Below are 12,405 nucleotides of genomic sequence, written 5' to 3' on the forward strand. Positions count from 1 at the left end.
TGACAGCCAACAGTCCTGTCAGGTGCAAACACACTAAACAAGAAACAATTACCCACAAACCACAGTGACAAACAACTCCTACATATGTGACTCCCAATCAGGAACAACGATTCCCAGCTGTTCCTGATCAGGAGTCACAAGACACACACCAGACTGCCACGTCCTGACCCCCAAACTACTACACCAGCTCCATCTGCTGGTCAGGACGTGACAGTACCCCCCCCTCAAGGTGCAGACCCCACAATGCACCTAACCACAACAACAAAAAACCACCAAACAAACAAAATCCCCAACAAAACCCTAAAACAGTAACCCTAAACAATAAGGGAGGGAAGGGAGGGTGGCTGCCGTCAACGACGGCACTGTGCTACACCCTCCCTCCCCAACCCACCTATCCTGGAGGCGGCTCAGGCTCTGGCCGTTCCAGGCAGTCTGGGCAGTCTGGCAGCTCGGGGCAGTCTGGCAGCTCGGGACAGTCTGGGCAGTCTGGCAGCTCGGGACAGTCTGGGCAGTCTGGCCGCTCCGGCAGTTCAGGGCAGTCTGGCCGCTCCGGCAGTTCAGGGCAGTCTGGCCGCTCCGGCAGTTCAGGGCAGTCTGGCCGCTCCGGCAGTTCAGGGCAGTCTGGCCGCTCCGGCAGTTCAGGGCAGTCTGGCCGCTCCGGCAGTTCAGGGCAGTCTGGCCACTCCGGCAGTTCAGGGCAGTCTGGCCACTCCGGCAGTTCAGGGCAGTCTGGCCACTCCGGCAGTTCAGGGCAGTCTGGCCACTCCGGCAGTTCAGGGCAGTCTGGCCACTCCGGCAGTTCAGGGCAGTCTGGCCACTCCGGCAGTTCAGGGCAGTCTGGCCACTCCGGCAGTTCAGCGCAGTCTGGCCACTCCGGCAGTTCAGCGCAGTCTGGCCACTCCGGCAGTTCAGCGCAGTCTGGCCACTCCGGCAGTTCAGCGCAGTCTGGCCACTCCGGCAGTTCAGCGCAGTCTGGCCACTCCGGCAGTTCAGCGCAGTCTGGCCACTCCGGCAGTTCAGCGCAGTCTGGCCACTCCGGCAGTTCAGCGCAGTCTGGCCACTCCGGCAGTTCAGCGCAGTCTGGCCACTCCGGCAGTTCAGCGCAGTCTGGCCACTCCGGCAGTTCAGCGCAGTCTGGCCACTCCGGCAGTTCAGCGCAGTCTGGCCACTCCGGCAGTTCAGCGCAGTCTGGCCACTCCGGCAGTTCAGCGCAGTCTGGCCACTCCGGCAGTTCAGCGCAGTCTGGCCACTCCGGCAGTTCAGCGCAGTCTGGCCACTCCGGCAGTTCAGCGCAGTCTGGCCACTCCGGCAGTTCAGCGCAGTCTGGCCACTCCGGCAGTTCAGCGCAGTCTGGCCACTCCGGCAGTTCAGCGCAGTCTGGCCACTCCGGCAGTTCAGCGCAGTCTGGCCACTCCGGCAGTTCAGCGCAGTCTGACCTCTCTGGCGACTGTTGACTGGCGGGCAGCTCTGGCGACTGTTGACTGGCGGGCAGCTCTGACGACTGTTGACTGGCGGGCAGCTCTGACGACTGTTGACTGGCGGGCAGCTCTGATGACGACTGTTGACTGGCGGGCAGCTCTGATGACGACTGTTGACTGGCGGGCAGCTCTGATGACGACTGTTGACTGGCGGGCAGCTCTGATGACGACTGTTGACTGGCGGGCAGCTCTGATGACGACTGTTGACTGGCGGGCAGCTCTGATGACGACTGTTGACTGGCGGGCAGCTCTGATGACGACTGTTGACTGGCGGGCAGCTCTGATGACGACTGTTGACTGGCGGGCAGCTCTGATGACGACTGTTGACTGGCGGGCAGCTCTGATGACGACTGTTGACTGGCGGGCAGCTCTGATGACGACTGTTGACTGGCGGGCAGCTCTGATGACGACTGTTGACTGGCGGGCAGCTCTGATGACGACTGTTGACTGGCGGGCAGCTCTGATGACGACTGTTGACTGGCGGGCAGCTCTGATGACGACTGTTGACTGGCGGGCAGCTCTGATGACGACTGTTGACTGGCGGGCAGCTCTGATGACTGTTGACTGGCGGGCAGCTCTGATGACTGTTGACTGGCGAGGCTGGGTTGAAAAACTAGACTCCTGATGCGCGGGGCTGGTATAGGACGTGCCAGCCCGGAGACACGCACCTCCATGCTAGTGCGTCTGGCGGGAAACACCGGACCGAAAGGGCGCACTGGCGGTCTTGAGTGCAGGGTTGGCATCACCCCTTCCGGCTCGATGCTCCCCTTGCCCTGGCACCTGCGGGGCGCTGGTACTGGGCGAACTGGGCTGTGCGTCCGTATAGGCGAGATGGTGCGAACCTCAGCGTAACATGGCTCCCTCCACCTCGTACGCACCTCCCTGTAGTCACGGGTAGCTGGCTTACGGCTCTTCCCTGGCCTGGCCAAGCTACCCGTGTGCCCCCCCCAAAAAAAATCTTGGGGTTGCCTCTCGGGTTTCCTAGCCAACCGTGTTCCAGCGTAACTTTCCCGATGGTTCCTCTGTCTAGCTGCCTCCACTCTCCTGAGTGCCTCCACCTGTTCCCATGGGAGGCGATCCCTTCCGGCCAGGATCTCTTCCCAGGTGTAGACTCCCTTGCCGTCCAGGACGTCCTCCCATGTCCATTCCTCCCTTTTTCTCTCCTGTCGCTGCTCCTTCCTCTTCCGCTGCTTGGTCCTTGTTTGGTGGGTAATTCTGTAACGGTTGTCGTCGGTGAATGAGGACCAAAATGCAGCGGTGTTAGTATTCATCTTTCAATTTAATTAGAAAGAACACTATAACAAACAAAACAAGGAAACGGACAGCCAACAGTCCTGTCAGGTGCAAACACACTAAACAAGAAACAATTACCCACAAACCCCAGTGACAAACAACTCCTACATATGTGACTCCCAATCAGGAACAACGATTCCCAGCTGTTCCTGATCAGGAGTCACAAGACACACACCAGACTGCCACGTCCTGACCCCCAAACTACTACACCCGCTCCATCTGCTGGTCAGGACGTGACAATTGTCTTGAGTCTAGTCCTGGGGGCAGAACTGAGCGATTTTCCCCTTAGCTGCCAGCTACAAAGTCAAAATTGGCAATATTGTAAAAATTCATGAAAACAAAAATAGCTTTTTGGGCTGAAATTAAGGTTAGGGTTAGGCATTAGGGTTAGCAGTGTTGCTATGGTTAGGTTTCAAATCAGATTGTATGACTTTGTGGCTGTGCCAGCTAGTGACTACTCGGCAGAGCTGCCTCCAGAACAAGATTCATGACAAAAACGCTAACCTGCCAAGTAAAAAACGGCTGATTTTTGGTTTCATTATAACGAGTGGGGAGTAGACGGTGGGTCAACTTAGAGGTGCCCAAAATGCTTTGATATTTGTATTATAACATGCATATGCAATGAAAGCAACAATGTTGATGATACAAAACCACTGCAATGAATAGGACTCATCTGGACTGTTATTAAACCCTTTAAGATCCAGTCCACAGAGAACCATTGACACATGACAGGAGTTGTGGGAATGCTGTTCAGGTTAGCCCTCTATCTGTTCTCTGTTGCCTCTGGGTGCAGAGTGGATCTGAGACACACCCTGCCTTTGATACATGCAGAGCGCGCACACACACACACACACACACACACACACACACACACACACACACACCCTTGCTCTCTGACGCCCCACCAGGCACCACCTGGTGGGACGTCAGAGAGCAAGGGTTTGTGGGAAACTGAACACCGTAGGGTTGGGGGTTGTGTTTGTGTAGGCGGGGGTGCAGCCCTGTGGAGGTGGGGGGGCTAAAATACAATGTCATGCCTAATATGTTTCATCTGTGATACAAGGACAAAGCTGGGAAAACATGCAAGGGGGATAATCGTGTGTGTGTGTGCTTGTGCTAGTTGTATGTGTTTGAGAATAGTCATAGTAATTGCCCTGTAATGTGAAGCATGGGGTTGTCTCCATGTCTGGTTGTCTCCAGGTGAGAGTAGTGCTACAGTAGGCAATGGTAAACGTTCAATAACCCTCCACCGTTCATTTAGGTCAAATGAACCAACCCACCTTGACGTAAGCGTTTCCAGAATCTTGACCAGACCATTCATAGACCTGTAGAGGAAAGGAGATATGTTTATTATTACGCAACAATACCATCTTTTTTACATTTTATTTTACCTTTATTTATACAGGTTTTTTTCTCATTGAGATAACATCTCTTTTCCAAGAGAGACCTGGTCCAATAGCAGCAGAGGGAACAACGTTTCAGACAAAACAACTTACATACACTAACACAACATTAAACAAAACTATAAACACACGTACAGTACAACAAAAACATTGTACATTTAAAAACACAAACGTCTTGACTAAAAACAGCTGGCCTAAAAACAATTACACTCTTCTATGATGTATACATCGATCAAGTGTTAACCAATTAACCAAAGTGAGTGAGTCCGACTTTCGCTTCTGACAATTCATCACCCTCCGGCCTACTGATGCAAAAGAAAGTGTAAGCTAGTTTTCACCTTTAACTTCCTTTCAAACCTGATAAAGACCTGGGACTGGAGAGTAGATATATGGGCCCTCTTATGTTTTCTGCAGGTTATCCAATAATAATGTCTTCATCCATCTTCCAACCCAAGTCATACAACCCCTAAACCTTTACACGGTTCACTCATCCTGGTGTCACAGCTGACACAAAACATGACGACCCAAAAATGAACAGAGGAACTTGAGCGAAACTCATCTATCCAACCTGTGATAGCAGAAAGAAATCACCTGTTGAAACACTTTGAAACCACGTGGGATAAATCTGATGTACTTTTTCTATGTGTCCTGCCACTGTGTCAGGGATGAAGCGAGCGCTGTCCTGAGTGAAATATGTAACAACAAAGGGACTAGGGATCGTCTCCTGACCCCTAAACATCAACCTGTCAGCGGATGTCCCTCAGCTACGGCCTGTAGCGAGTGATGGAAATCAAAAATTAAATGCAATGATCACCACTATTATATCACTTTCCTCCATCACTGGCCAATACCCTGACACTCTGGGGCCTGGTGGTGAGTGAGAGGCCTGGGACTTGGAGAGGCCTGGGACTGCCCCCAGTCAGATTAGTATTTCAGGGGGTAGAGGAGCGTAGAGGTGGTATGACCGTCCTATTAGAGTGATCTGCTCTGATATCAATTACCCCTTCAGTTTCGATCAACCTCAGCACCCCCCCCCCCCCCCCCCCCCCCAAGTGTTTGAGTTGGGGAGGGTGGTGTGCATGTAGGGGGTTTGCAACTCTCTATATACAACTTGCAGTCAAGAAAATATATTTTGACAGATTGAGGATTGTTGTGCCATTTCAACTTTGACATATTACAATAAACAGGAAATGACTCTTGACATGGAGCTTTTGAGAAATAACATTTCTATATTCCTGCCTGAGGATTTCTATCAAAATTAACATCTTTCCGGTCTGACGTTCAGGAGAATGTAGAGTACTAAAGACAAATGAACACTGACGCAGCCATGTTTGAATATGCTTTTACCTGTATTCCGTATTTTGCGTGGATGACTGTGACTATACCTGTAAACAAACATAACCAGAAAAGGCAATGAGAGGGCTTGTACACACTCTTTGATGAACTCTGACCCTGCAGCCTTTTGGTGTTTGGTTTAGCCTGTGTGTTTAAGTCACTTTCTCTGAGGGTTTTCCAAGTATTCTGTCATAACAGAAGGAACAGCTGAGTATTCCTCCTGGGCAGTGGACATTCCAAACATTTTCTCTGTTCTACAACAAGAGAAAACCCCCCTTAGGAGAGTAATGAAAACACTGTTTGTGAGTGGCATCCCATGCACCACCGGTCCAGCCTCTTCCCCAATGGGAGGGGCCAGCCCTGGGACATCTCTGATTGACAGGCCTGTCTGTGCCAATGACAGCCCTGTCTCAGTCAATAACCAGCCTATCTCAGCCAATGATACAGTGGAGGGGTGAGGCGAGTCCCGGTCTGAGCACGCTCTGTCAGGCCCGTGTGTGTGGACCAGTGGGCTGTGGCTGGCTGCATCCCTGGACCACTGACACCTGTCACTTATTGACAAACTCCAGTCGTCACAGGGCTCTCCCTGTAATGGCCTCCTATTGATTTCCTTTTCTCCCTGAATCCCTGGCTAAATGTTTACGGCCTGATGGCTTCCCTGTCCTGATTGAAATAGGCGGTTCAGATATCACCCCCCAATCCAGAGAGGGATGCGTTCCCATAGAACCTATAGATGAGCCGGCACTGTTTTCGCTCTCCTCTGCTTCCCCAGCATGATTCTCCCTCCGAGCGGTCAATGCCAGGGAATAGAGGGTATGTCATGGGTAATGTAAGGAGACAAGCCTTATAACCAGGAGTGGAAATGCTAAACTAACCAAGCATATCCACTTTTAAGGTAATGCATTGTAATGTGAACCACAAACCTGTGAGGGTTTGTTTGTTATTTGTTTTGGCACAATGTGTGTAATTTGCCATTGTCTCTAGAGGGAATGAAAATAGGGATTTGGAATAATGAATATATCTATTAATCAATATGAAGTCCCTACAGGTTTGAAAGCTACTGTAGTGAAAGGTGATGTAAAGTGGCAGTATTTCTTATTGTTAGAATACACATACTTGACGGAGCAGCAGAGGCAGCCGTTCCTGAGCTCCAGCCATTCCTCATACAGCTCTCCTGCACGGCTAGAGACTTCTCCAGAGCGCTTCCTACAGGACAGATGAGGGACAACAATCTAATCAGAGCAGTAGACATGCTATTTTTTACATAGAACCATAGTATACAACAGAACACATCAGCTTGAGAAAAATTCATTGACCCAGTAAAAAAAATGAAACATGGTCAAAATGGAGGCAAAACAGTTTTTTATTCGACGCACTACTACTCGCACCTGATAAAACACGTTTATGTTCAAAGCACAAATCTGTTGTTACTCAGCTATAACCTTATAGCGTTCCATTGACCGAGTCCACACATAGATATTGTAGGCTTATTTCATGATAATTGACAGCCAGACTAAACTACATGTACATATTACCTCAATTACCTCGACTAACCGGTGCCCCTGCACATTGACTCTGTACCGGTACCCCCTGTATATAGCATCGCTATTGTTATTTTACTGCTGCTCTTTAATTATTTGTTACTTTTATTTCCTCCTTTTTTTAGGGATTTTCTTAACTGCATTGTTGGTTAAGGGCTTATAAGTAAGCGTTTCACTGTAAAGGTCTACACCTGTTGTATTCGACGCATGTGACAAATAAAATGTGAAATTTGATTTGATTCTCAAGTGAGGCTGTACATGACCTTGCAGCATCTCAAGAGTTTCATCTACAGTGGGGGAAAAAAGTATTTGATCCCCTGCTGATTTTGTACGTTTGCCCACTGACAAAGAAATGATCAGTCTATAATTTTAATAGTAGGTTTATTTGAACAGTGAGAGACAGAATAACAACAAAAAAATCCAGAAAAACACATGTCAAAAATGTTATAAAATTATTTGCATTTTAATGAGGGAAATAAGTATTTGACCCCTCTGCAAAACATGACTTAGTACTTGGTGGCAAAACCCTTGTTGGCAATCACAAAGGTCAGACATTTCTTGTAGTTGGCCACCAGGTTTGCACACAACTCAGTAGGGATTTTGTCCCACTCCTCTTTGCAGATCGTCTCCAAGTCATTAAGGTTTCGAGGTTAACGTTTGGCAACTCGAACCTTCAGCTCCCTCCACAGATTTTCTATGGGATTAAGGTCTGGAGACTGGCTAGGCCACTCCAGGACCTTAATGTGCTTCTTCTTGAGCCACTCCTTTGTTGCCTTGGCCGTGTGTTTTGGGTCATTGTCATGCTGGAATACCCATCCACGACCCATTTTCAATGCCCTGGCTGAGGGAAGGAGGTTCTCACCCAAGATTTGACAGTACATGGCCCCGTCCATCGTCCTTTTGATGCGGTGAAGTTGTCCTGTCCCCTTAGCAGAAAAACACCCCCAAAGCATAATGTTTCCACCTCCATGTTTGACGGTGGAGATGGTGTTCTTGGGGTCATAGGCAGCATTCCTCCTCCTTCAAACACGGCGAGTTGAGTTGATGTCAAAGAGCTCCATTTTGGTCTCATCTGACCACAACACTATCACCAGTTGTCCTCTGAGTCATTCAGATGTTCATGGGCAAACTTCAGACGGGCATGTATATGTATTCTTGAGCAGGGGGACCTTGCGGGCGATGCAGGATGTCAGTCCTTCACGGCGTAGTGTGTTACCAATTGTTTTCTTGGTGACTATGGTCCCAACTGCCTTGAGATCATTGACAAGATCCTCCCGTGTAGTTCTGGGCTGATTCCTCACCGTTCTCATGATCATTGCAACTCCACGAGGTGAGATCTTGCATGGAGCCCCAGGCCGAGGGATATTGACAGTTCTTTTGTGTTTCTTTCATTTGCAAATAATCGCACCAAATGTTGTCACCTTCTCATCAAGCTGCTTGGCGATGGTCTTGTAGCCTATTCCAGCCTTGTGTAGGTCTACAATCTTGTCTCTGACATCCTTGGAGAGCTCTTTGGTCTTGGCCATGGTGGAGAGTTTGGAATCTGATTGATTGATTGCTTTTGTGGACAGGTGTCTTTTTTTACAGGTAACAAGCTGCGTTTAGGAGCACTCCCTTTAAGAGTGTGCTCCTAATCTCAGCTCATTACCTGTATAAAAGACACCTGGGAGCCAGAAATCTTTCTGATTGAGAGGGGGTCAAAATTTCCCTCATTAAAATGCAAATCAATTTATAACATTTCTGACATGTGTTTTTCTGGATATTTTTGTTGTTATTCTGTCTCTCACTGTTCAAATAAACCTACCATTAAAATTATAGACTGATCCTTTCTTTGTCAGTGGGCAAACGTACAAAATCAGCAGGGGATCAAATACTCCCCCCCCCCCCCCCACTGTATATATTTGAACCAAGCTGTTTTCTGCTCCCTAGAGCACTTAACCCTGTGGTACAACCAATAAAAGAAAATGCACACCCTTGAACACACTGCCATCAGAAAACAGCTGTAATGAAGCAACAAGTAATTGTGTACCTTCATGAAAAAATAGATGGACAACATGTGCTGTTACCACAAAAATGAACATACCTTCACCAAATTCATTGAGTACGACAGCGATTCTCTGATTGTGTTGCTCCATTAAAATGTAATTCAACAGTGTTGTCTTCCCAACACCTATATGGGTTATGAATGAAATGTTATGGTCTGCAGAAGAGGTATGAATTCTATTCATAGCACACTGTAATTACTCTAGATTTCTGTCCCAGTGGTAAGTCACTACCCATGGACGTGGGGAGCTACAGGGTGGGCAGGCTTTTTGTTCCAGCCCAGCAATAACACATATGATTCAACTAGGGCCTAATCAAATTACTTGTGAGCTAGACGGACCAGGTGTTTTATGGGTGGGTATAATTTGTGGAACGTTCCAACAGGAATCTGTTCTAAAAACTTCGTAAAGTACAAGGATGCCAACAAACAACGCATACAAAATAGCGTGATCAATTCACCTAGTTAACTAGCTGCCGAATAGGCATCAACTCACCACGTAGCTTATTCTTAATGTTTGTCCATAGGCGACCAGAGTGAGGACAGACGCGGTATCTTAATTTGCTGTTATACAACTTTGTATGCGTCGTTTGTTGGCAACCTTGTTATTTACGAAGTTTTTGGAAGAGATTCCTGTTTGAAAGTTCCACAAATTATACCCACCCGTGTTTTAGTGCTAGGCTTGAAGAGGAAAAAAAATACACGTTTCTCTCGAGGACCAAGATTGATGGCCACAACCTTCACACATTTTCTAACACAGCAGTATACATTGGGAGGGGATAAGACTGACCTGGCAGTCATACCGAAGTAGCTGCACGCCAGGTGAGAGGCTTTCCTGAGATGGGGACCAACTCTGGGCAGTCATCCTCCTCGTCCATTAAAACCTAATCGATGGCTGTTCTTTTTGCAAACAGGACAATCTGTATTGTATTAATAGCGTCAATAGCTAACATAGCTATAACTAGGGCTGGGCGGTATAACGTATTTTATGATATACCGGTATTGATGCAGGGACCGGTTTGGGTTTTTACTTTACCTTCTATACCGGTATTTGAATGTTTGGTTTGTTAAATGTGATACGCCATGTGTAATGTACATTTTTATAGTTTACTTCGCTACTTGAGTCATCATTCTCTGCTCTTTCTCTCTGCGCCACTTTCCATACAGTCCTAGCCACGCCCCCTATCACTCAAGGAAAGCATTTGATGTTCAACCACGAGACACTTGCGTTCAGTCTGCATGGTCAATGCAGCACATTCAACAATGTTGATTACAACAATGCTGTTTTCACTTTGCTTAATATAAATCCACTAGCGTTCTATGACACTATTAGTTTGTGTTTCTTACATCAGCAAACAGCCAGTTTGTCTTTTCACTAATTGTTAGCCGCTAATGCTAATAGCGAGCTAACTAATACATGTACTGAGTAAGAGACGTAGCTAGCTAATACAGCCTGATAATACCAGTGATGGTGTAGACCTACATCTTCATCTTGTTTGTGCAACAGTATCTTCTAAATCAAAGAGGAATATTCATAGCAAGAATATGTTAGCTACAATCAGTAGCTAAGAGAACATGCAATGTAGCCAAACGCTTATTGGGTCCCCTAGGAAACACTTATCAACACTTTAGTTCCTACCCTGTCACAATAACTCCTCCTTGGCATTTTAATTCGTTGGCATCTCAAACAACACTGTATTCAAAGTGCCAACTATTATATTCTAACTACAGAATTAGAATAGTCATTCTATTTCCATGATTCCAACAGTTTTGCTCTAATTGGCAAGTCAAATCGCAATTGCAACATTTGGTTAAAAATATGTCCTAGATGATTTGCCCATATCGTGCAGCCCTAAGTGGCAGTGTGAAAATTCTCTCAATTGAGCAGCGGTGTAAAGTACTTAAGTAAAAATACTTTCAAGTACTACTTAAGTGGGTTTTTTTGGTATCTGTACTTTACGATTTTTATTTTTGACTACTTTTACTTTACTACATTCCGAAATAAAATATTGTACTTTTTACTCCATGCATTTTCCCTGACACCTAAAAGTACTCGTTACATTTGTAATGCTTAGCAGGCCAGGAAAATGGTCCAATTCACGCACTTGTCAAGAGAACATCCCTGGTCATCTACTGCCTCTGATCTGGAGAACTTTCTAAACACAAATGCTTTGTTTTGTAAATTATGATTGAGTGTTGGAGTGTGCCTCTGGCGATCCGTAAGTAAATAAAAAAAACAAGAAACTGGTGCCATCTGTTTTGCTTAATATAAGGAATTAGAAATTATTTATGCTTTTACTTTTGATACTTAAGTACATTTTATCAATTACATTTACTTTTGATACTTAAGTATATTTAAAACCAAATACTTGTAGACTTACTCAAATAGTATTTTACTGGGTGACTCACTTTTATTTGAGTAATTTTCTATTAACGTATCTTTACTTTTACTCAAGTATGACAATTGGATACTTTTTCCACCACTGCAATTTAGTGCAGGAAATGATAAAAGTGCTGAAATTTGTTTTGGTTGAAGTTGAATTTAACAGTATAAAACAATCAGAATGGAGAAAGACTCATTGAAATCACCGAGAATGTATGTGTTGCCACCCAAGGATCACTCACTACTCATAAAGCAAACGTAAAACCTTTATTTAAAAACTAAAAATACCGTCAAATACAGTCATACTGTCCATTTTTTTTTAAATACCATGATATAATATTTTGGCCTTATCGCCCAGCCCTAGTTCATGACTCTCAGTTCCATTACATTATACATAAGAGTCATTGGACAAAAGCAGAACATTAACATGCATCCCACAAACGTGTTGTCTTTCAAAAATACTGTCAGCTGCAACTGTGCTAAAACAGTGTACATTAAGTGTGTATTTTGCTTTTGTGAAATTATTTTGAAGTGATATGAAAGTAGAGGGATTTGTTTCTAGAACCGTTTCACAATTGAGAATTGATTCACGTTTAGACGGAGTAACGTTATTTGTCTGTTTTGGTTTCCAGAGCCAATTGAGATTTAAACAGAACATGTAACGTTAGGCTCCTTTAGCCTATCACTGGGCTAACAGCCAGTTAATACGTTAACTTTTCATTTCAAGCACAGGTCTAAGTTAGCTCTTACAGCCTTAGGTTGAATCTGGTATATTTGGTCAATTTGCAAGCTGTCAATGTGGGACCGTTTAAAAAAAGTCCAGCAGTGCTGTAGTATAGATAAATCAGCTAGCTGGGAAACTCTGCTTCTAGGATAGCTTGCTGACGCTGCCCATTCATGTATATGAAATGTTAGCAGAGCATCTAGCTAA

General features: G+C 46.1%; 1 protein-coding gene across 1 annotated transcript; it reads right to left on the bottom strand.

Moving 5' to 3' along the window:
* Positions 1-1,838: 1,838 nt before the first annotated feature.
* Positions 1,839-10,677, bottom strand: zng1a (Zn regulated GTPase metalloprotein activator 1A). Its single transcript, XM_045707157.2, has 6 exons — positions 9,882-10,677; positions 9,134-9,220; positions 6,626-6,715; positions 5,522-5,559; positions 4,052-4,096; positions 1,839-2,693 (listed from the first exon to the last, which is right to left on the bottom strand). The coding sequence occupies exons 2-6, from the start codon at positions 9,183-9,185 to the stop codon at positions 2,505-2,507; spliced, it is 414 nt and encodes a 137-aa protein (XP_045563113.2). The 5' UTR covers positions 9,186-9,220; positions 9,882-10,677; the 3' UTR covers positions 1,839-2,504.
* Between the last annotated feature and the right edge of the window lie 1,728 nt (positions 10,678-12,405).

This window comes from Salmo salar, chromosome 24 (assembly GCF_965601325.2).
Source record: "Salmo salar chromosome 24, fSalSal1, whole genome shotgun sequence".
Taxonomy (NCBI): Eukaryota; Metazoa; Chordata; class Actinopteri; order Salmoniformes; family Salmonidae; genus Salmo; species Salmo salar.

What these genes read in the sequence shown, in the direction of transcription:
- zng1a (XM_045707157.2), bottom strand. Translation starts at nt 9,185, where the DNA reads ATGGAGCAACACAATCAGAGAATCGCTGTCGTACTCAATGAATTTGGT. An exon ending in ACTCAATGAATTTGGTGAAG is followed by an intron (nt 6,716 to 9,133) that starts GTATGTTCATTT and finishes TCTGTCCTGTAG; the next exon opens with GAAGCGCTCTGGAGAAGTCT. An exon ending in CTGGAAACGCTTACGTCAAG is followed by an intron (nt 2,694 to 4,051) that starts GTGGGTTGGTTC and finishes CAACCGTTACAG; the next exon opens with AATTACCCACCAAACAAGGA.